The sequence below is a fragment of the Hyperolius riggenbachi genome, chromosome 9 (genome assembly GCF_040937935.1).
Source record: "Hyperolius riggenbachi isolate aHypRig1 chromosome 9, aHypRig1.pri, whole genome shotgun sequence".
Taxonomy (NCBI): Eukaryota; Metazoa; Chordata; class Amphibia; order Anura; family Hyperoliidae; genus Hyperolius; species Hyperolius riggenbachi.
The window spans coordinates 184207208-184232279 of NC_090654.1; the positions used below are offsets into that span (position 1 = coordinate 184207208).

General features: G+C 39.3%; 1 protein-coding gene across 20 annotated transcripts in view; it reads right to left on the bottom strand.

The window, feature by feature from the left end:
- CADPS (calcium dependent secretion activator) overlaps positions 1 to 25072 on the bottom strand; it is a 769567-nt gene that overhangs the window by 81008 nt on the left and 663487 nt on the right. For 8 of the 20 annotated variants that reach the window (XM_068253773.1, XM_068253774.1, XM_068253772.1 and 5 more), the window contains 6 exons: positions 17455 to 17469; positions 16879 to 16953; positions 14227 to 14310; positions 13685 to 13717; positions 4003 to 4110; positions 749 to 796 (listed from right to left, as the gene is read on the bottom strand). In XM_068253773.1, coding sequence (XP_068109874.1) covers positions 749 to 796; positions 4003 to 4110; positions 13685 to 13717; positions 14227 to 14310; positions 16879 to 16953; positions 17455 to 17469 — 363 coding nt within the window. The remainder of the gene's footprint in view (positions 1 to 748; positions 797 to 4002; positions 4111 to 13684; positions 13718 to 14226; positions 14311 to 16878; positions 16954 to 17454; positions 17470 to 25072) is intronic. The other 12 variants (XM_068253776.1, XM_068253783.1, XM_068253780.1 and 9 more) reach the window with 3 other exon arrangements.

Consider the following 25072-nt stretch of genomic DNA (forward strand, 5'->3'; position numbering starts at 1 on the left):
ACTACTGACACTACAGCCCATAGCCCAAGGGCAGGCTCTGAAGGCGCTTACATTGTTATTTTATTTACCAACTCCTTATGCACTGAGGTAGTGCCCAAGACAATTTTATTGAAATTTTGACATTGCTTTGGATGAATGCTCATTATGTTTTTTTGTTCACATTTTTTCCTTGTGGTCAGAAACAACTTCCTGTGTGAATATGTATGTGCTACAGAATAATGTGCTACAGAGCATAATATTGCTGGTGGAGTTGAGTGTATCTTCATCACCTCTTGCTACCAGGAATCCCCCAACCTCAGTAAATGAGGACCATAAAGACAATATTAGGATTAGGACATCACTGACTGTGTTTAAAAAATTCACTCCAGCTGTAAATGCTCTGTTTCTTTGCACCCTGATCACATAAATGAAACCATTGGAAAAGCTACTGATGTTGACAGTGGATTAAATGAATTTATAAAACATTAAGCAACTTAATATATCTTAAAAAACACTCACTTGAAACAAAATAATCTCCTATGTAAAAAAACACAGGAGGATAAACCTGCTAAAAAAAAAATATTATATTCTTTCTCAGGAGGAGATGCTGACCAGTCACAATAAAAAAAAAATCATCCAGAGTGCTGTTAAAATAATATTACATAAAAGTATCAAGCAAATAGTTTGATTATGCTAAATATGATTCATGTAAAAATGAAATGAAAAAAAAAAAAAAAACTAAAACATTTTAGTCGATTAAAAAATTTACCTCAAAAATTCTCAGGCACATGACAGAACAATTATCATCCAGCCTTTTCTAAAAGGGGAAGACAAAAGGGGTAAATAAAAAGGGTAACATAAAATAAAATTTTGGGAATGATAAAACCAACTTAATCTGTAAAAAAAAATACAAGGCCATGACAAATATTTTTGGGGAAGTGCAGTGAAGTGCAATAAAATAAAATATAAAATAATAGCTGTTCCAATTAAACTGCTGTTAAATCCCTTCTGTAGTGCAAAGTATTCAGCTATTATATTGTATTGCTAAAGGAGAGTATAAGCAAATAATCTTATACCCATAACTAAAGTGAATTATTTATCCGGATGCATATAATTACTTTATTTAATTATTTTAAATGAATAGATAAGGGGACCATAAATGCAACAAGTGGATGTCAATATTTACATTGTTTCACAATAAAACTAGGGACTAACCTTTACATTACTTAGTTTAGCTGATTAAATACAAAATAGAAGTGTTGGTTTTGTAATGGGTTGGGTAAAAAGCATAACACTAACATTATACCTGTAATTAATTTCAACTACAGTATCACATGAAGTTAAGCTCTTTTCAGAAGGTAATGTGCGTATAGTACCTTGGGAAAATCAATCATTAAATTTAAGAAGCTTAATTCTTATTTTACTATTTCTATTCTTTCATAAGTTAAATGTGTCAAATGTGGGACAGAATACGTGGGTTTTTATTGAAAAACTCTCTCTTACAGTATCTATAACACTGCACATATGTACGAGAGCTCCACTAAAACTTACTGTAAATGTTGCATCTGGCCTATAATGTTGTCTATTGCCAATGATTTCTACAAATGACATACAGAGGTACAAAAAGAAATAAAGTGAGGATAAAAGGGAAAGGACTAGAAAAGGCAGAATAGGCATCAAAAAGAAAAACTCAAAGACATTTTTTTGTTGGAAATGTTACACCAATTAGCACAGTGACCACTTTTGTGGTTGGGTGTTGAGCTCCAGTTTGATGCCTACTGGATGTATATATTAAGTTTCCCTTGTAGGTTCCTAGATTGCTAGCTCTTGATGGATACGCATGCATAGAGCAAAAACCACCATTCCATGTGCTGTATGCATGTAGCAGGCATTCTCAGTGGATGTGGGTCATGCTAGTAGATGTACACAGGAAGATTATTTGACTCTAAATCATGCCACTTGACATAATGTGAAAAAACTTTTGACATGAGAGATAAGTTTCATTTCAGTTGGAAGGGCATCAGTGAAAGAGTGAAAAATAATAAGGGAAAGACCAGTTTAAGGGAGAATACATAAAAAGAGCACCAAAGATGATGTAGAATAGAGTTTTGACTGAAAATGAAAAAGATTGTAGCAAGGCTTGAAAGCAAGTGAAAAAGCAGAGTAGGCAAAACAATGCATGGTGTGAGCACGATGGATGCACATGACAAGTTTGATAGAAAGTCCACAGTTAGAGACACATGCTATACACGAGACCTAGTTAATAACAAACAAGTTTACAGGTCCTTCGCTTAGGCTGCACATTGTTACACACAGGAATACAGCATGTGTCATACACTGAAGGCAACAGAAATTAACACAGATATGCTGATTCCTAACTTGCTATCTAAGGTAATATTTCAATACAGAGGATTGTTGCTACCACTGGATCCTTTTAAGGCTGTAAGGGAAATCCACTTCCCACTACAGTTATTCCTGCTTTCTTCTTTGCTTTCTGGACTATATACCCCCGTAATGTATTGTTTCTTCCAATAACATAGGAAGCAGAGCCAATTGGCTCCTAAAATGGAGACAGAAGTATATCAATGAGCTAGTATAGCCGGTAAGATCTTCACATCAAACCCTACTAATTACTGCAATATTTTTAACCACTCTAAATAACTTACTGACATATTCTAAATATGTTTATATCAGAAACTAAATTTGGAAGAAAATAAAATAATTTTTTTCATCTTTTTTTTTTTACCACAAACCAAAGGTCATTTATGTAATGTCCCTTTGGTGCATTGAATTTTATCACACATATATTTTGTGCATTTTTATATACCAGAAATAGGAAGGCCTGGAATATTTGTGGTTTGCTACATGACTGCCACATTTAAGCCAAATACAGTCTAATTTGTAAGTAAAAGATAAAGTTGTTTTCTGCAATTATTGATAAAAATCAGAGATCCAGTTTAACCAACCAAACAATTAACCTCAACAATGTTAGCCAATCACTTTTTTACATTAATGGTGTACTTAAGCATGGATCAATCATTAATTTAGAAAAGGTAAGCATTATAAAGTAGATCACAAAAAATGGTAGTATAGCTTTTTACTAATCAGCTGTTTTAAATGTAGTTGTTCTTATTGCAATAAAAAATACCAAGATTTTAATAATGTAATTTGTTGGTTTTCTTTTTTTTTGTAGGTTTTTGTTTTTTTTACTGTGTAAAGTATATTTTTAAATTAACTTTTACCACCTGTAAGTATTAGATCGTAATGATATAGTTTTCTACAGGGAAAATATTGTATTTATCCCAACTGATAAATATATATATTTTTTTTTACGTTCAAAACTCTTTAAATCTCAAGCCAAAATCTAGACATATAGACCAAGTTAAAAAAAGGTGCTGAGATGCATCTAAAACTATTTAGTATATTGTTATATAAAGTGATCTAAAGCTTCTGATTTGAACAACTTTCAATTAACACACGCATGTTGCATTAAAAATTGTTTAACACTATATTTTTTTAAACAATATATATTATTTATTTGATTAAAGTATTGCTAACTGAAATACATATTTTCAATGTTTAAGAAGGTGTATTGCAATATTATTAAATTAGAGGATATTTAACAAATTTCAGCCCAACTGTCCTTAAATTCTTGACACACAGGTAGGTAGGTAGGTAGGTGAAGGTATAAAGTGCGTGGTAAGCTCAAGACTGTCATGCTGTAAAAGGCATAGAAAACATAAAGAAAAGACAAAGGAGTTGTATTACATACACAACATACAGTAAGCTGCTTCTTATTTTCACAAAGGTCCACCGAAAGATTAGTATCAGACGTAGACCAAGACACAGTACACCAGAGTACAGATTTGAAGCAGAAAAGAGCAAATTAGAGGGAAAAGAAAGGTTTGTAAGAAGATTTTTTTTTTTTTTTCACAAAATGTGACTTATCCCACTGTCTTTTATTTTGTCACATTTTGGGGCGTCTCCCCCTTGCTGACCAAGGAGGAGAAGGCATTTACTTACATCAAATAACCTTTCTATATATATCTCCTCATTGACCTTATCACGAAGGACATCCTGAGAGTGACGCACAAATGTAACATAGGCATCAGCGACGTCCATTCCTGGTTTCTGTCGAGTAAAAAAAATAGAGCAAAGTTAGAAAGGGACCACAATGATTACATTCAAAATATCTCATTATATTATCTGCAATTTTTATGTGCACGGGTTATCACTACTAACAAGAATGCTGTCTAACTCTTCAAAGTTGTTGTCACCTTCAATTGTTTGTTACTAGTATTAGTAAGGGCGACAGAAATTCTGCTTTGACTTACTGAAATATTTTACCAGGGATAAGCAAGATCAGTTTTGTGAAAAGTGGAACTGTCCAAACTAAGAGGGCTAACTTACCTATATCGCTACCCTTTGCACTCACACTGTTCTCCATCTTCCTGACACTTCTGCCTTCACAGCCAGAAGTTCTGTTGGTAATGCAGAAGTGTCAGGAAGATGGAGAGAGGTGAGCAGCACAGCCATGAGAAGCAGCAATATAGGTGAATTAACCCTCTCTGCCATGGTCTGTGCACCCCTATATACAGAAAAACAGTTACATTTCTCAAGAAATTGATCTAGCTCATCCCTAAGATTTACAGGCCACAGCAGCTTTTGGGATATGTTAAGGTAATCATAGACCAAATAGATTGCCACTTTTATGGGGGAGGAGGGGGTGGATCTCAACCTAGTCATGGTTAGTTATTAAAGTTTTCCAGTTTTCTATATAAAGCAGTAAATTTGTGCACTATGCTTCATTAATTCCATTATCATACAGTGAAATCACTAGGTACATTTTGTTTAGTAACATGATGTATGTAATGCAGTATTTTAAAGTACACCTAGAGACATGTTAAAGTTTATAATGTGTTACTATAAATAACATTTAGACATCCAGTGTGATCTGTAGGTATTTTCACATGCAATTCTGAATGTCACAGTACAGGAGGCCCCTTCATTTTGGGCACTGAATTTCTAACCTTAGTTGAACAGAATACCCAAGAAGCTCAGAGTGACCCAAAACTATTAGGAAACTATAGGGGACTAACATAGATCGAAAAGCTCTCCTACTAAAATGCAACGCTCAGTGTAATTTGCATTCTAAAAACAGGAGGCATTTGCGATAATTCAGCTTTAAGTGAGCAACTGTGGTGTTTCACAATGAATCAGTACTGAATATGCAAATTATCTCTTTATGCTCCTGAAGCCAGGCTTACATCCAGAACCACTGGTGCAAAGCAAGCCTATACAGTAGCTTATACATTTTAAAGAGCCACATCAACTAAAGAAGAGTCCTTGTTCCTGACCTCAAAATTGTTTACTCTTGAGGATTATAATAATGGGCTGTGGTAAGGCTCAAGAGACTAGAAAGCATAAGCCTAACTTTATAAGGGGTGGAAATAATCAGGACCCTTAAGTTTTTTTGGTATTTCAACACCTGGGGCACTTGAAGCATTCTACACACTTAAAGGACAAATGAGGTGAAGTATTGAATCCATCTTTACTTACCTGGGGCTTCTTCCAGCCCCTAGAAGTCTTTTGGGTCCCTCACCACAGCTGTGTTGCTCCCCGGTGTCCCGCTAGCCACCTGTAAAACATCACCCCCCCTCCTCGAGTTTTCTTTAAGGTTAAGAAGGCATCTAAACCCTTTCTAAATGCAACTACTGAATTTGCCATAACTACCTTCTGTGGCAAGACTTTCCACTTTTTAACCATTCTCCCTGTAAATAACTCCTTTCTACATAGGTGGTAAAATCTTTTTACATGCATAGATCATGTCTTCTTGTCCTTTGTACAAGTCTAGAGATAAAATGCCAATCTGCCAAACTGCCTTGGATCTTTGGTCAGTTGCAGTATTTAGTCTGCATTTCACTTTCTCAGTGGTAGAAAACTGGTTTAAAGAGCTTGGCATTTTTGGCATTTTCCTGACATCCAGGTAGAACTGTGGTCACAGGAAGTTAACCCGGTAAAACACTAGCTAAAGACTTTCAGAGCACCTGCTAGACAAATGCCTCTAAAATCCTAGGAAAACACCCTCAATTAAATGTTCAAGTGTTAAAAGTGGTCATCCAGCTGTGGTAGTGTGGGTCAAGCTTGCCCACTAAAATAATTGTTATGAGTAGGCTGTATGCATTGTTAGGAGAGTTAAATATGGAAGCAGTAGGTTATGATATCTGCAATATATAAATTGGTCTTAATCAAAGCTGGTGGGTATTTACTGTACGAGCAGATATCATATACACTGACTGATGCTGGGAATACACGAGTCGTTTCCTCCTTATCAATCGAGCCGCTGATGGCTCGATTGATATTTTCCGACGTGTCCGATACCCCGCTGGATCGATTCTGCGCTCGATCCCCGCGGGCGGACAATAGGAAGAAAACGAGCGGCTGATAAGGAGCGCCCGCGGGGACGAGCGGGAATCGATCCGGGCGCACGCAGGTATTTACAGCATAAGATAATGCCCATAATAAGCAGTTTCTGTCTGAATATGAAAAACAATTGAAGTGCCATATTTAGTCCAGAATATAGAACATAGGTTGGAAATGTGGAGGGAGGAAATTGTTCTAGCAAGAAAAAGCTGAATTATATAAAAGTGGCCATTAGATTAGATAAGTAGTAAATATGGCAGGCATAGCCTTTACAAGAAACTTTAAAAGGGGACTATGGCGAGAAATTGTAAAATTTAAAATATGTGCAAATATAGACAAAAAAGAAGTACATTTTTTCCAGAGTAAAATGAGCCATACATTATTTTTCTCCTATAAAGCTGTCACTTACAGTAGGTAGTAGAAATCTGACAGAAGCGACAGGTTTTGGACTAGTCCATCTCTTCATATTTTAAATTTAACAATTTTTCACCATAGTGGCAGTTTAATTGAAAAAAATTGATGAATATGCAACATGAATAGCGTCTTTATGGGAAACTACCACCTCAGCTAACTTCTACTGGATTTCTGTTTAAACTCGATCATCACTAAATGAGGTTTTAAAAATGTCAGTGTTCTTGGTCATGTACCTTCTTCTTCTGCAGAAACAGTGAAAAGTGGATGGAGTATGTGCTGGTGCAAGCTGCCATCCAATAGTGGTTGATGGTGGAAAGTTGATACAATGTTTGGGATCCCTACACCAGGCGCATGAGTTAATCCCAGAAAAACACGCATGTAGGTGTACTGGCATTCTGATGTGTTGGGTATGCTTTTGTGGGGAGATATCCTGGTATAGGAATGTAAGCACCTACTTTTTTTATTTACAAGGTAGACAGTTTTTCCCTGTATTTAAGGCTTAGTGGAGGAGACAGATGTCCTGACAATGTGCTGTTGCACAAAACAGCTGTTGACCTATCTGCAGTTTCCTCTGCCTTCACCTGTATAGAGTCGTTGCCGTGCTTTGCACAGTTATATATTTGCTGTATTTTAAAGGATTAATAAAGTGTAACTTTTTAGGAAATGCTCCTCTACCTCCTCTGTATTGCAAGCTGCAGCTATATGTAATTTGAGGGTAATCCCACCGTTGCAATATTAGTGATGGAATGTGCACCATCTCGTATCTCTGTTTACTATATGATACATTCTGAATTGATATAGACTAATGTTAACTAATTCTCTCCTATGCCTAGAATTTAGCTATACTTTAGATATGGTTTGAAGTGTGCCCGAGGTGACACATGACATGATGAGATAAACATATGTATGTACAGTACAAATCATAACAACAATCACGGAAAAAGAACACTGATAAAAATGACACAATCTTTATGTTTCTTTTGAGCTCCAATGTGCCGCAATGCACAACGAAGTAGTGTAAAACAGGGATTTATTGCCACCTTATGAAAAAGTCCGTAAATACAATCAGTGTACCCGAGGCGATATGCGACATGATGAGATAAATGTGTATGTTCAGTGCCAAACATATTAATAACCAGACTGTGTTACTTGTTTTATTTTGCAGCCTGAAAAAGTTAATTTCTAGGCATGGAATTGACAGCTTCTGCATTGTCTGTTCCTTGTCAGCAATACAGTAAACATCACTGATAAGCAAACTACATCCATAAAAGTTTTCCTGGCAGAAAACAACTTCTGAGCTCAAGAGAGAGATATACAAAGGTCAATAGTTCATGTATTTTAAGTCTGGGATACTTAATAGGCTGCCACTGATTAGAGACAGTAAAACATTGAACTTACTTTATAAATGTTTAACCACTAGCCGACCGTGTCACGCCGATGGCCCCAGGACCGTCTAATGGCGGTCGGTGTAAGGTCCTTGGGGCCTGTTTTTCAGGAGATCATGTGCGCTGATGCACACGCATCCCCGCTTGGTATGCGGAGCTCTGCTCTGCCTTCAGCCTCCCAACGGCGATCGACGTCTAATTAGCTTGTACAGCACTGCGATCCACGGCAGCGTGTGACACGGCTGTCCCCCTGGGAGACAGGGTAGTGATCGGCTGTCATAGGCTTCAGCCTATGACAGCTGATTTGCTGGGCGGGGGAGGGAGGGCTGGGGAATAAATGTTAAAAAACAGTCAAATTTATTTAGAACAAAATAAATATTTATAAAAAAAAATAAACATTGGGGGAGCGATCAGACCCCACCAACAGAAAATTCTGTTGGTGGGGAGAAAAAGGGGGGGGGGGTGTCACTTGTTTGCTGTGTTGTTTTGCCCTGCAGCGAGGCCTTAAAGCTGCAGTGGCCCTTTTTAAGAAAAAACGCCTGGTCTTTAGGGGGGTCAACACTGTGGTCCTCAAGTGGTAAATAAAAAAAAAAACAACAACACCATGGGATACTTGGAAAAAATCATTTTGAGGAGTAGTAGAATCAATATAATTGTTTTTTCTCATCAGTTTACTTTAAGCAACATTCACAGGCTACATAGAGGAAATCAAATAGATCTTAAACTAATGTAAATATTTTTACAAACATCTTTTTTTGTAGCATACCTATTGCACTGCTATGTAAATGTCTGTATTTTTCAGTCTATTGGTGTTTATCAGTCGCAGAGTGTATTGTGAAAAATAATTACTAGCTCTTCCTTAAGGTTTCTTTTATTTTTTTTCACTGCCTTTTTCTGTTGTTAACTCTTAATGATATGAATTGCCTCATGCAATTGACATGGCTTCTAAGGCTTTCTTAAAAACAGAGCACAATAATGTGGGGATTTTCTGGGGGAGAGCTTTGGCTGAGAAGCCTAGGAATGTTCGCTTACGCACTATTTGTCTTGAACTTCAAGGGATTTGTACAGTATTAACTTCCTTTTTGGCACTACAGTAATGGAAACTAATACAGCCAAAATAATATCATATTTTCTGATCTAAAGTTAAAAAACAGCCAATGTTACCAAAGTCTAAAAATGGGAAAGAGGAAAAAAAAAACCTAGATAATAAATAATGTATAAGTGTACGGGAAAATTCTAAAATATATGACACAATAGTATCCCCAAAGTTAGACATTTTATTCGAACTCCACTTAAACAACTCTTACCTTTCCATATTATATAATAATAATTCCTATATTTGTGTAGCACTTTTCTACTGTTGGACTCAAAGCACTTTCAGTCAATACTGCGCACTCAGTAGGCATTAGCAGTGTTAGGGAGTTTCGCCCAAATAACTCCTTACTGGCTTACTGAATAGGAAGAGCCAAGATTTGAACATAGGTCTCCTATGATTTAAAAAATCACTAGACTAGCCTGTACTGCCCTTCAAAAGCTTGTGAGTCATGGCTTGAGTTTAAACACACCTTTTGACGGCATTAAAAAATATAAGAAATTGCTCTAAAGAAAAACCCACCCATTTTTACCACCAGTAGTTTCCAGGAATTCCTCAGAATAATGACTGTTAGCAAACCTTGGGCAGTCTTAAGGCTCGTACACATGCTAGACGCAACACCACTGAGGCAGCTGTTCAGGGTTGTCTCAGCCGAGAATCTGTCTCTTGACACCTGCACACATGTTAGATTGGTGACACCATGTGTTAATGGTGACACCAATAAGCAAATGTATCATTTTTTATATTCTACCCTGCTGGATGCCGCAACATCATGCGCTGCTGTATATCTGTATGGTGCTCATTGACTGCAGTGTGCCCATAAGGATCGAGCTTGATTATTTTGGGTAACACCAACAGTGCATGTGTACTCACATTAACCAATAACTATGTAGCGTGAGAGCAAAACAGATGTAATATTAATTTGAATAAGCGTTGATTGTTACTCTCTTCCATAAGATCCAATGCCACAAAGGTCTTCTTTTCCCCACCCACCCTGTTCCCTGGGAAAGTGCATGCATGCATGACTGAGCTCTACTAAGTCAATACCATGTAATGTCAGTATGTAGTCATAGAGTCATAGCCTAGGAGTGGGGTTACAGAAAAAAAGGGTGTCAGTGTACACAGACAGTATACTGCCAGTGGAATAAGGGAAACTGGATGTAGTAGTTATATAGATTAAGTGAAATAGGAAGTGGGTGCGGGGGAGGGGGGGGTAATGTACATGGAAGTGATTGGGGAGGGGCAGCATGAGATACTTGGCTGATCTAGGGGAGGCAAAAATATGAAAATGTGACCTGAACTTCTGATCTTAGATTTCTGCGTGGCAAACATACCTGTTTATTTTTATGTCAGTGAAAATATAAATTATGAAAATGGTGACCAAAAGCCCCTAATCATATCATCATGTGCAATTATCTATACCATAGCTCTTTAAATATGTATGCGGGATAATGTCACTGCTTACACGGTAGAACAGATTAATGTATCCCTTGAATTGCAGGACATACAACCTTTTTGCACTGGAGCCAATATTATCTTAACACCCAGCTCTACACTATGAATTTTTTATTCTGTATTTTATGACGTACAGCTCACAACTTAACAACAGTAAATACATTCCAGGGAAAAGGTCAGATTTACAGCAGAAAATATTTGGATTTTCTGACACCACTCATTTTATAAATACCTTCCTGATGGGATGCGCATATTTCCAAACAAATGAAATCTAATCTTCTTAACTGTTTTATATCTTTGATCTCAAGACATCACATTTCTGTATTATGAATTTGTCAGGCCCTGTGAATTGAAGTTAGTTAACACCCTGGTGTAATTCCAAGGGTGAAAATGAAGAGCGTTTGGGGAGCAATAGGACTGTAATTTAACTTTTTTTTTAACACAAAGCAAACAATTATCAGGCAAAAGAGGGACAATGTGTGGCCCCTGAGAACACGGCGACATCTCCTAACACTTGCTGAAACCATGACAGAGTATTCATTTAAAAAAAAAATCAGATTAATACATATATTGTCTCTGGATATTGTGAATTGTAAATATACCATATATTTTATTTTCTTTTGCTGCATTCATACGACATACAACATGATAAGACATTTTCTCAAATAAAAGGATACACTTTTTATATTAGGATTTGATGTACATTTTAAAACTCACACTATTTAAGTTGAAGATATGAACCTTTAAGTTATATTGACTGTTTATATTTTATAACTTTGTTGTCAGGCGGATGCAAGCTGAATTGATCTGACTACCAAACTCAAATGTTATTTTATTCTGAACAGATCTAAGACTTCAAAATAAAGACATAATGGCCCCATCTCAACGGACCAGAGTGTCTCATTGCAGCCATCCCGGTACGATTTGTAAATAAAGCTTTGTGTGCTTCCAGTGTTATTGTCTATAATAGTTTCCACTTCAGTTACTCTGTATTATCCCCCCTGTTATGTTATACACCTACAAGGAAAAAAAAAAAGTCTTGAAGTAAAAAGGCAATTTCATGGCAGCAATTATTTTGGAACAAACAACACTAATTGACAGTTCTTTTTAATAATTCTTTCCCTCTTTTTATGTCAGGTTCTCAGAATTTCTAAGTTTCTAACAACCAAGTTCTACAAAACAACAGCCCGGTAAATTATAGAGTTTTATAACAGCTCTACTAATTAAGGGAAGTGCTTTTGAAACCCAATCTAGTAAACCCTGATTCTGTATGCTATTTATCCTATTCTGTTAACTCACTGATACCAGCTAAGAATTTAGCTCTTAGTGTAATCTGGAATATTCTAGTTATTAAGCTAAAATAATGTTAGCTCATTTTTTTTAAATATTATCAATGTTTAAAATAATTACAGCAGTATTATGGCTTGTGTAAAATATCAAAAAACAAGTATGAAACAAGCTGAAGATTATTGCTTGTAGCTTCATAAGGCATATATTATTTTGTTGCTGTGCATTGCACGCATATCAAATAGATATATAGACTTTGCTAATCATTATTTATATTAAAACAATTCTATAAAACAGTTGCTCAGTAGGAGATATAATTGTTGTGAGTGTGCAAAAGATGATAGTAGTAATGAAAATGTGTTATAAAATTACTACATTTGAAATGGAGTTTGAACTATACATAATAGCATAAACTAGATATAAACTAACTATACAATATAGAATGGTACTTTTAGATATGATTAACCTGTCATAATTTAGTTACAGATAAAAGCTATACGGCTTATTGTTTCTGAGTACAAAGTCATCTGATAGCTACTTCAGTTACTATAGGAAATACAATAATCGGTAATTTAAAAAAAGTATAAGTAATTGAGCCTTTATTGTAGTTTTTTTTACTTTTAATAGGTAATTTAAAAAAAGTATAAGTAACTGAGCCTTTAGTGTATTTTTTAACTTTTAAAGGTGGAAGATTCACATAAAGCCATATATTTACTTCTGAATGAACAGCTTAAAACCTATTATTGTTGTATATGATGTAAAGTAACTTATTTCTAACTACAGTAAAATTAGCAGTTATTAAACCTCCACGTTTAGGTTTAGTTTCGCTTTTTTCTCCAAATGTTTACATTTAGTTTTGCATATTTTACATTTACAAAGTATAAAAGGATGATAAAAGAGATTATTTATTTTTGTTAATAGAGTGTGAAATTAGCATAAATGTGTTCGCTCTAGTTACAAAAGTTACATTTCTGTTTCTGTATTCTGTTATTTTATAGTTAAAATCTTAGCTATAAATTCATTTTAATACTCTAATATGCTGGATTTGTATACAAGTAGCTAAGTATTAATTTATTGCCTAAAAACAGAATTCATTTCAGAAGTGTGGCAGTTTAAATAATGAATTTACTTTAAGTATTGCACTTTTCTGAAAGCTAACCATGAAATTTAAATCTTACAGCTAATATTCATGTGCTTAACCTCAATTTAAATGCAAATTTCTGGCTAAGTTTAAGTGCTTTATTTATAAATCGTGAGAGCCCATTTCATTAGTGAGCCATGTAGCACTCATACTACTGTTACAAGCCTATGTTTCTGTTCAAAAAGATCTAATGTTATTTTTTTGTAAAATAATCCATCTGATAATTCAATTCATATCCCTGACCACAAAGATCATGTATTACTAAAGAAAAATATCTCATTCATATATAATGAATCTCTGAAAAGGTTACTTATAAGATATATTATGTAATAATTACAGGGAAAGGTATATGCGGGGAGAACAAATGGACTATATATGTCAGAACGAACACAGCCAAAGAAGTGAGAAATAATAAGAATAAAAAAAAAAATACAACAGGTAAACCAAAGGCACACCACAGTAAAACATATATCCACATATGAAATGTAAATTATTAATTATACTTACTGGAACATCCACATATTTGGAAGCTGCTTTAACCTTAAAGAAAACAAGATGTTTAAGTAAGTTTAAAAAACACATACATTTCTAGATATATCAATATGCAATGAAATATGAAGCATAATAAATAAATACCGATTGCAGTAAATAAATAAATAAATAATAAGTAAGCATAAATCAAGTCTACCATTCACACTTAATTTTCCTGCTGAAAATAAGGCCGGCTGAAATGTAGGCTGATTTTATGGGTTTTAAACTCGCCTGCTCGCTATTGATGAAGTTCAAAAAACAAATTAGCTATTGTTTAGCAAAAAGTGTGGGAGAAATTGTATTTTGTTACACATCATAGTCCAAGAAAAAAACAACAACACGCTACATTTGTCTACACCTGCTTTACTGGATAGACAGAATTGACTTTTTGCATTGCTTTCTGAAAGAAAGCCTTAAACGTTGACACTATACAGTATGTCATATTATTGCTACTGTTTGCGTTAGTGTACAGTAATAAAACAGCTTATTGAATATATGTGTAAACAGGGAACACTTACAGTAAATGATAAAAAAGAAGAAAATAGGGTTCCTTCATCATATCTGGAGAGTTTGGACAGTACTCCTTCTAGAATTGTCACAAACTATTGAAAACAAAAACATTGTTACATGGATTTCAAATACAATTGTAGTAAACAACAACATATTGAGTAGAATGGTGGCTAACAAGCTGGTATTGCCTTTTTTCTAGTATCAGGTTAATATATGCTGTTTTCACTTTATTTAATCCTCTATCAACAAAGTTACAGTCTGCATGGAGTTTGTACATTCCTCAGTTCTTGTTGAGTTTATACCAGATGCTACCACATTCACTATACAGATGTGTATGCATTACAGGTGTGTATGTGTGTGTGTGGTGTGTGTGTGTGTGTGGTGTGTGTGGGGTGTGTGTGTGGTGTGTACGTGTGTGTGTATGTGGTGTGTGCGTGTAAGTGTGTGTGTGTGTGTGTGTGTGTGTGTGTGTGTGTGTGTGTGTGCGCGTGCATGCGTGCGTGCGTGTGTGTGGTGTGTGTGTGTGGTGTGTATGTGTGTGTGTGGTGTGTGTGTGTGTTTTCTCAGTAAGCTCACACAAGTGTAGGCTGCCAAAGAGCATCCATCACCTGTAAGGCCTCTTGCACACTGCAAGTGATTCCGATTCAGATTTCGCTTTTTAATCAGTTTTTACATCCAATTCAGATTCCGATTTGCAGTTTGCTCCCTGCACACTGCAAATCGGAATCTGAATCGGATGTAAAAACTGATTAAAAAGCAGAATCTGAATCTGAATCTGAATCGCTTGCAGTGTGCAAGAGGCCTAATAGTGGGTTGCATTCCTTCTGTATTCTTAATGCCTATCAAGTGTGGACAATAAGGGGGCTTGCTGGTGGAATAAATGCAAATAAATAAGTTGGTACAGCCTAATAGTGCAATGTGAGGTAATTCCAAGCAATTGCAAAATCTGAGGCACAGTATGGAGTTAGGAATATGTTTAATGACCTCTCTAAATGCTGTTGTGCACATAACTTTTATTCAAAGTTAATAATAAATACCATATACAGTAGGGTCTTGCACAGACAGGAATTGATTGCCTGATACCAAATCTGTGTACTTTCTGGTTGCCGGAGTGTTCATGCAACTGAGGCCTAAATGTAGCACTAACTCTGCCACAGAGCTAACGTAGAGTAGTGTGCTGTGGAAACCACTTACAAGATCTCCAGGTGCCAGTCCTCTGCATTTCTTGCAGCTTCCAGTTGCTTTGTTGCATCCACTCTATACAGCTTCTGATGCATGCATGTGACCTGAAGTGGGTCAGGTTACACAGCGGTAGTCTACAGCGGATGCAGCAGAGCAGAGATGTAATATATGAAGAGGACACACAGCCGGAGCTCAGGTAAGTGGTTTTCACTGCAAGCTGCTCTGCAATATTGAGAGAGAGAGGTAGGAAGGAACTTCCCCATTGCTCCCCATTTACTGCCGGTTGGTTGAGTCCTGGTAGAACAGTTTGTATTGTGTGCTATATTCCTTCAGAAAGCTGTATTCCAAGAGCAGTGGATATAGTAAAGCTAAATAGTTTTACCACTAGAAATCCAGGTTAGTGAATGGGCTTTGGGCTCAGCTGGATCAGCAGCTCATCTTTTACCTTTAACTATTTCGGGACCAGCTGCCTAACCCCCCTTAAAGAGGAACTCCAGCCTAAACAAACATACTGTCATTAAGTTACATTAGTTATGTTAATTAAAATAGATAGGTAATATAATCTATTACCCACCCTGTTTTAAAAGAACAGGAAAATGTTTGTGATTTCATGGGGCAGCCATCTTTTTGGTTGAAAGGAGGTGACAGGGAGCATGAGGCACAGTTCCAACTGTCCTGTGTCCTGATCACCCCTCCCAGTTGCTAGGCAACGTGAATAACAACATAGGAAATCCCATCATGCTTTGCACAGCATCAGGGAAAAAAGCCCGGGCAGTTTTCTTTGATGGGGAGGAGCTTAGCTAGAAATGCAGCTAAAAATGATGCTTTGGTAAGAAAAACAAAGTTCTGATGCTGTGAAACTGTTAAAGAAATACCAAGCCTTTCCAGTGCTGCTGAGCAGATTTTAGGTCCGGAGGTTCATTTTAAGGAGTTTTCATGGAAGTTGAATATATGTCCAGTCAGAGTGGCAGCACCACCTGCTGGATGTAGATTTGTACTACGTCCGTCCCCATTAGGTTAAACAGCACCCTCTACTGGTGACCAGGGTCAACTGTTTTATTTACACTCTGAGAAACTGTAGGCCACAAGCTGTGAAAATCACACCTTTCAGTTGCATAGACAAAAGACTTGATTGATTGGCTGAGCTGATTGTTACTGCCCAAGGTGCAAGTACATGTGAAAATAAGTGTACTTTTATCAAAGTATGCTTAAACAGAAAAAGACAGCACTGCAAGTTGTGCTATAATGTTGTGCTACAAAATTGTTTCGGATTTTCTTTTCACATGCTCATTAAAAACTATGCTGGCACAACATTGCACACACATTCACTCTGCAACAACCCAATGAATGTAACATAGTTTTACATAAAGTAGTTTTCAAAGTGGGAAAATAATGTATTTTCATGAAGCCTGTAGAATTATTCAGTAGCTGATATGTAAACATTTAACACCATTTGTAATACCTGATAGAAAAGTTACCTTTGCCACCAAAAGTGTTATCATTTCTTTAACTGTTTCTTCAATTAGTTCATCAATTTTTGAATGATACTGGTGCTAAAAAGGGGAGAGAGAAAAAAGGCAAAATATTAGATCACTGAATAAACAATGACACCGAATAATCAGTCTTTTTTTGTACCACAAAATTCGAAACGTTACTTTTTATTTTAAAAGTATCAGCTGTGAAAATAAACTGCTAATTAACCTGACTATCCTTTTTGCAGACATCATATACATAGTAACATTGAATAAATAAATAGTTTAAAGAGGGGAATACACACATCATGTTTTTTTTTTGTACAAGTCAGGATTTTGTTTGGAGATACAGTTTGTCCCTTATGCTATTCACAAAATGATACAATATTTAAAAGAAGGTGGTAATTAAAATATATCAGAACATTCATTTTCACTTGTTTGCATTAATGTCTGTTTAAAATGCTAATTAAGTCAAAATAAAGCGGATGTTGACAGAAGGGATGAAAAAAACTGAAATAAATGCTAATTATACATTGGGGAGTGAGGGGTGACATTACAGTTGAAAATGTTAGACACACTTACCCACTGTTTAGCAAACTTTCGGATGGATGGGAACAGAAATAATGAGGAAGGTGTGGGAGAAATGAAACAGAAAACAATGGAGGTAAACAAAAATGATTTATGAAATGAGAAACAAAAAACATAAATGAAAAAGAAAGAATAGGGGTATTGAAAGTTGAAGCCAAATAGCTGTGTTGTGATAATTTACTCAATTAGAAATGTTTGATCTGGCCCACAGTGCTGATGTCAATTTTAAACATACAGTTATTATCTTGTTCATTATCATTATCATTTTTTTATTGAACTGAATGGGTGTTTAATTAAAACAAATGTACTGTGCTGTTTATTTTATATATTTAGCTATCCTGTATTTATTACCAACATATTACCCAATGTTTTACAGAAAACACAGAAACATTCATGTTTGTCTAGAATATATACCCACATTCAGGGCTGGATTTGTACATTGTGCTGCCCAAGGCCCGCGGTCAACAACCCCACCGCCAACCCGCTTCATTCCTGTGCTTCCTTCGTCCTGTGCTTGACTCCCCCCACCCCTTCTCCCCATCCTGTGCTTGTCTCCCCCTCCCCCCACCCCGGTCCTGTCCTGTAATATCCTTTACTGCTTCAGACCGGGTCTGTGACCTTTGCCATTTACATGTTTGGTGATTTAACCGCCTGAGTGTGCCAGCAACTGCCGCCCCTTGCTTCTTGATGCCCTAGGCCATGGCCTATGTGGCCTTGCCTCAAATCCTGCCATGCCCAAATTTTAGTAAAACATCATTATTGTACTTAGCAGCTTCAAGGGCTATGACAAACAAAAATTCTATTGCTGGTGACGCCTGCTTTCAACTTTGAATGTTATCACTAAAAAGAACAGTGATTCTCCACTAGCACTATTTGAAGTGCTGTCAGTGATAAGGCAGTAAGCCTCATCCACACATATTTCACATTCTAATAAGGCCCTAGTTTTTGGTGACAATTTGTTATGCAACAGTAGTATGAACTGACATACAAATTTCCTCTCCTTTTGGTGCTTTCTTAATAAATTCCTTGCTAGAATCTATTTGCACTTATTGACTTTTATGTAGAGATGGCCCGAACGGTTCGTCGGCGAACAGTTCCCGGCGAACTTCCGTGGTTCGCGATCGCAGAGAACCACAAACTTTTCCGAAAGTTTGTTTCGCCCCCATAGTGCATCATGAGGGTCAACTTTGACCCTCTACATCACCGTCAGCAGGCACATTGTAGCCAATTAGGCTACACTCCCTCCTGGAGCCCCACCCCCTTTATAAAAGGCAGGCAGCGTCAGGCATTGGACTCACTCATGTGCCTGCATTAATTAGAGAAGGGAAAGCTGCTGCAGACTCTCATAGGGAAAGCTTAGTTAGGCTTCTTAGCTTGCTCCTTGCTGATTCATATTGCTAAAAAAGCACTCCTCAACAGCTCTTTTGAGAGTTAATCTTGTTCTTGTGATCGATTTTTTTTTTTGTGTGTGTGTCCCACTGACACTTGTGTTGCATAGACAGCCTAAGTAATTGCTACTGTGTGTGCCACTGACAGGCCCAGCACATTCAGTGACTACCTGTGTTTGTGACAGGTGCACATTGTAATACCCATCACTGCATATACCTACTACCTGTTGTTCACTTCAGTGCACCCACCTACCTACGTGAGCACACGCAGTGTCACTGTGCCTGTCCAGTACCTGTCTGTGTGTGACAGGTGCACATTGTAATACCCATCACTGCATATACCTACTACCTGTTGTTCACTTCAGTGCACCCACCTACCTACGTGAGCGCACGCAGTGTCACTGTGCCTGCTCGGTACCTGTGTGTGTGTGATAGGTGCACATTTGTAATACCCATCACTGCATATACCTACCTGTTGTGTTCAGTGCCTACCTACGTGAGTGTATGCAGGGTGATATACCTCTCCGTGCATACCTGTTAACTGCACCTGTGTGACTTCACATTGTATTACTCAAGTCAGTGCATACCTTTCACTTCATCCCCCCTGATATGGACAAAACAGGTAGAGGCAGAGATAGAGGCAGACCCAGAGGAAGGCCACCCGGCAGGTCTGTGTGAGGTCATGGTGATGTGATTTCGTGCGGCCCTGGACAAAAGTACAGTGCTCAGAAGAAGGCACGTCCCATCAACTCCCAAGATTGTCAGGACGTGGTTGACTATTTAACACAAAACACCTCATCTTCCGCAGCCACCAGTGCTACTCCAAGTACCACATCCACTACATTTGACAGTTCGCAGAAGTTATTTGGTGGGGAAATCACTGATGCACAGCCATTATTGTTACAACCATATGAAGGAGCTAAGAAAGTTACACCACCTCATATGTCTGAGTTAGGCGACACTATGGACGAAACGTGTGCGGAGGAGGATGATGTAGTACCTGCTGTTAGTGCAGTTTTGGAGGTGTCTGAGGCAAGCGAAGCTGGGCAGGATGATTATAATGACGATGATACGGATCCCACGTATGTTCCCAATAGAGGAGATGAACAGGGGGACAGTTCAGAGGGGGAGTCTGAGAGGAGTAGGAGGAGAAGAGTTCCTGAAAGAAGCAGGGGAGCTCATCGTCAGAAACAGCTGGTGGCAGTGTCTGGCGCCAAGTATCGCCACCTATGTACAGCCAGCCAACATGCCATTCAACGTCAGCTGCTGATGCCACCATAGTGCCATCACCCCAGGGGGGCTCAGCGGTTTGGACATTTTTTTTAATGTGTCTGCCTCAGATTGGAGCAGTGCCATCTGTTCTCTCTGCCTCCAAAAATTGAGCCGTGGAAAGGCCAACACCCACGTAAGGACAACTGCCTTACGAAGGCACATGCAGAAAAGGCACAAACTGCAATGGGAAGAGCACCAGAGGAAAAGCAGCACACAAAAGAAAAGCCACCCTCCTTCTCCTCTTCCTCCTTCAGGTGTAGCATCTTTAGCCGCTTTCTCCCTTGCACCTTCACAGCCACCCTCCTCCACTCCACCTCTGACCTTGAGCAGTTCCTGCTCCTCTGCCCACAGCAGCCAGGTGTCTGTGAAGGAAATCTTTGAGTGAAAGAAGCCAATTTCTGCCAGTCACCCCCTTGCCCGGCGTCTGACAGCTGGCTTGGTGGAACTGTTAGCTCGCCAGCTGTTACCATACCAGCTGGTGGACTCTGAGAACTTCCGTAAATTTGTGGCCATTTGGACACCGCAGTGGAAGATGCCAGGCCGCAATTATTTCTCTAAAAAGGCGATACCCAAACTGTACCGTGAAGTTGAGAGGCAAGTGGTGTCATCTCTGGCACACAGCGTTGGGGGTCCACCTGACCACGGATGCCTGGTCTGCCTAGCACGGTCAGGGCAGGTACATTACTTACACAGCCCATTGGATCAACCTGGTGACCGCTGACAAGCAGGGAGTACGTGGCTGTGCAGCGGACCAGCTTGTGACACCTCCACGGCTTGCAGGCAGGTCTCCTGCCACTTACTCTATTCCTGCTACATCCTCTTCGCTGTCGTCATCCTCCTCCTCCTTGGCTAATGGGCAGTTCAACTCTACTGGTGCTGCGATCTCCTCTCCAGCAACACAGCCCCATCTCCCCAGGGCCTTTGCTGCATGCCAGGTACGATGGTGTCACGCCATCTCAGACATGTCTTGCCTCAAAGCGGAGAGTCACACTGGAGCAGCTCTCCTGGCTGCTCTTAACAAACAGGTGGATCAGTGGCTGACCCCGCACCAGCTGGAGATCGGCAACGTAGTGTGTGACAACGGCAGCAATCTCATTTCTGCTTTGAATTTGGGAAAGCTGATACATGTACCCTGCATGGCACATGTGCTGAATCTAGTTATTCAAAGATTTGTGTCAAAGTACCCAGGCTTAGAGGACGTCCTGAAGCAGGTCAGGAAGTTGTGTGGGCATTTCAGGTGGTCTTACACGGCCATGGCACACTTTGCCGAGATTCAGCGGAGAAACAAGTTGCCAATGAGACGCTTCATTTGCGATAGTCCGACTCGCTGGAATTCTCGCCTGCTAGAACAGGAGAAAGCCGTCACCCCGTACCTCTACAATTTCAGTAGAAGGACACAATCTGGGGATGTTCTGGCCCAACAACTGGACACTCATGCGAAATGCATGCAAGCTCATGCGGCTGTTTGAGGAGGTGACCAACCTGGTGAGTCGCAGTGAAGGCACCATAAGCGACTTGATTCGGTGCGCTTACTTCCTGGTGGGTGCCGTGCGTAGAGTGGTGGATCAATCTGTGGAAGAGCGTGAAGAGGAACAGTTACGGGAGGAAGCGTTTTCGAATCAATTCGCATCAGAACCAGATGTTTCCTCAACACCTGCGGCAGCACAGAGGGGAAAGGAGGAGGAAGAGTCGTGTGGGTAAGAGGAGTCAGACTCAGATGATGAGGAAGGTGTTTCTTTGGAGGAGGCGGCGGCAGAAGAACAACCGCAGCAGGCGTCGCAGGGGGCTTGTGCTGCTCAACGTTCCCGTGGTATTGTTCGTGGCTGGGGGGAGGAGGAGGACTTACCTTACGTCACTGAGGAAGAGCAAGAGGAGGTGGATAGTACGTCTGGATCCAACTTTGTGCAGATGGCGTCTTTCATGCTGTCCAGCCTGTTGAGGGACCGTATAAAAAAACTCAAGGGGAATGAGCTGTACTGGGTGGCCACGGTACTAGACCCTCGGTATAGGCACAAAGTGGCGGGCATGTTACCAACTCACCTGAAGGCAGAAAGGATGCAGCACTTGCAGAACAAGCTGGCAATTATGCTTTACAATGCGTTTAAGGGTGATGTCACAGCACAACGCAGTAAAGACACCACTGCCAGTAATCCTTCTCCAATGTCCACGCAGGCAAGGACAGGACGCTCCAGCGATCTCATGGTGATGTCGGACATGTGGACATTCTATAGTCCAATGCCTCGCTTTAGCGCTTCCGGATCCACCCTCCACCAACGCTTGGACCGGTAGATAGCCAACTACCTGGCCTTAAGTGTGGATGTAGACAATGTGAGCAGCGATGAACCCTTGGACTACTGGGTGCGCAGGCTTGAACTGTGGCCAGAGCTGTCCCAATTTGCCATCCAACTTCTGTCTTGTCCTGCCTCAAGCATCCTGTCAGAAAAGACCTTCAGCGCAGCTGGAGACATTGTCACTGAGAAGAGAAGTCGCCAAAGTCACAAAAGTGTTCAGTACCTCACCTTTATCAAAATTAATGAGGCAAGGAACCTGGGGGGCTACTGCCCGCCCCAAGACTAAGTCAGTGCCCACACACAGCATCTCTGCCTGCACGCCATGTGACTGCCTACCCCAAAACTAAGTCGCTCCCCACACAGCACCTCTGACCGCAGGCCGCTTGACTGCCTTCTCCGCCACCACCAACAGGGTCCAGGACTACAGGTGCATTCCTGAATTTTTAAGGCCGCTGCTAGGGCCGCTGCTAGCAGCGGCCACTATAATAATTTTTCTGGTGCGTGTACATGCCTGCCTAATTTTTCTGGCTGCACTGCAGCTGCAACAACAAAACAAAAGGCATGTACATGTGCCAATTCCCCTTCGTGATCATTACCTTGCCACGGTGAAGGGGCTTGCGTATCACAATGAAGCAATGACCAACGGCTATATGAGTGTCTCGGGGGAGGGGGGGAACACCCAAGATAATAAGGTTGTTGCTTCATTGTGGACAGACCAAATTTGATCAGCTGGACAGTCACTGTTGTTCTATCATTGAGCTACCACAGCCCGGCGACCATATGGGCTTGAAAACCGCCACGGCCTGCACTCTGGCCATGGTGTGCACCAGTCCAGCACAGCCGTCGTTACACAAACAGCTGTTTGTGGTGTGTTACACAGTGAGTTTGGTCTGTCAGTGTGAAGCAGTACTCTAATTATACTCCCTGATTGATGTATACACATGCAAGATGTTTTAAAGCACTTTAGGCCTGCAATTTAGCATTCAATGTAATTTCGGCCCTTAAAACGCTGCTTTGTGTCAAATCCAAACTTTTTTCCCCAGGACTTTCGGCATCTATCCCACTCCGCCATGCCCCTCTCCAGGTGTTAGACCCCTTGAAACATCTTTTCCATTACTTTTCTGGCCAGCACAAGTGTTTCCAGTTTCCAAAGTTCGCCTCCCCATTGAAGTCTATTGCAGTTTGCGAAAGTTTGCGCGAACCAAATTTTTGCGCAAGTTCGCGAACCCGGATCGCAAACCAAAAATCGAAGGTTCGGGCCATCTCTACTTTTATGGCCCCAGTGTATTCTTTACAAACATATATGTGAATATGTCGAGACCAACTCATAGCTATGGTCCTAGGCTTAGTTAAGAGATGGATGTCTGAAAATAATGCTTACAGGGTGATTAGGAAGCCTGAGGAATACCGTGGAAGTTGCTGGAGAGGGTACTGGTTAAAAGCATCACCTCTGATATAAAAGACTAGGGTTTGAGTCCTGGTTGAAGCCATTTCTAACCAAGGTTTGATTCCTGGTTGTAGTCCCTAACCAGTGAAGAGTCTTTGGGCAAGACTTCCTATGGTGACAAAGTGGTCTACTGAGCTCACCCTCTCTCCGAGTGGCTGCAGCTCTCAGGTGCCTAAAGTCCAAAGTCTAAACAATGTTCATTTTCTTTACATTCTGAACCTTGCCTTAATGTCGGTAAAATAATACAGAGTATTAATAATAGAGTAAATCATCCCCAAAAATACACAGATAGCAATAAAAATGTGAAACCTTCTACACAGGCTAGAAAAAAAATGCTATGAGGTGATCGTTCTGGCCTGCCTTGAATGAAAATCTAGCATGTGTACAGCTGCCATCAATTCCTACATCAAAAAAAAGGGAGTGTGGAAATGTGGGCGCCAAGTGAACCTGCTAGTTACTTATATTGTCAGTGTTACCGCTATGCTACTATAGGATGTGGATTATGTCACTTGTAGAATATCGGAAACTTTACTGGTATTGTACCATCACTTTACCTAACATTGCCCTCACACTAACCTACCCCTACCTATGCCTAATGCTAACCCTCTCCCCCTTTCCTATGGCTGCCACAAACTTGATGTTGTGACCCCAATATTGTTTAATGATTCACCATAACAGATCATAAACAATAAATGAGCAAACTGCGGTCTGTATTTCACAGGAAGCTGTTTGCTCATTCACATTCACCATGCATTGTCCCTTTTCCCCAGTCCATTGCAGAGTACACACTGCTTGGCTATACCCGAGAAGTATGAGTGTACATTCCCAGAAATGTTACCCTAAGGATTATTAAACTATTGTTAAGGGTGACATTAATTGGCCATGTACACAAGGCTTGTCAGGTTCTAAACCTAACCCATGTTATAAAGAGTTTCTTCTGGGGTTTGTCTTCCTGTGCTATAAACAAAAAGATAAAACTGTTCACTGTATTTAAGTGAAGTATCTAGAGTGTTATTTATTGCATGTTGAACCAACTGCACAATAATAAAATCAGAACAGCCTTGTTGAAGGATACTTCATTAAAATATTTGTTTAAAAAAAACAAACTTTAAAGCTCAGGTCTGAATAATTTACTTAAACATACAAACTACATTTGTCTAAAGTCTAAAATCACTAAATTAAGCTGCTGATGTTTTTTATTTATACATGATGGA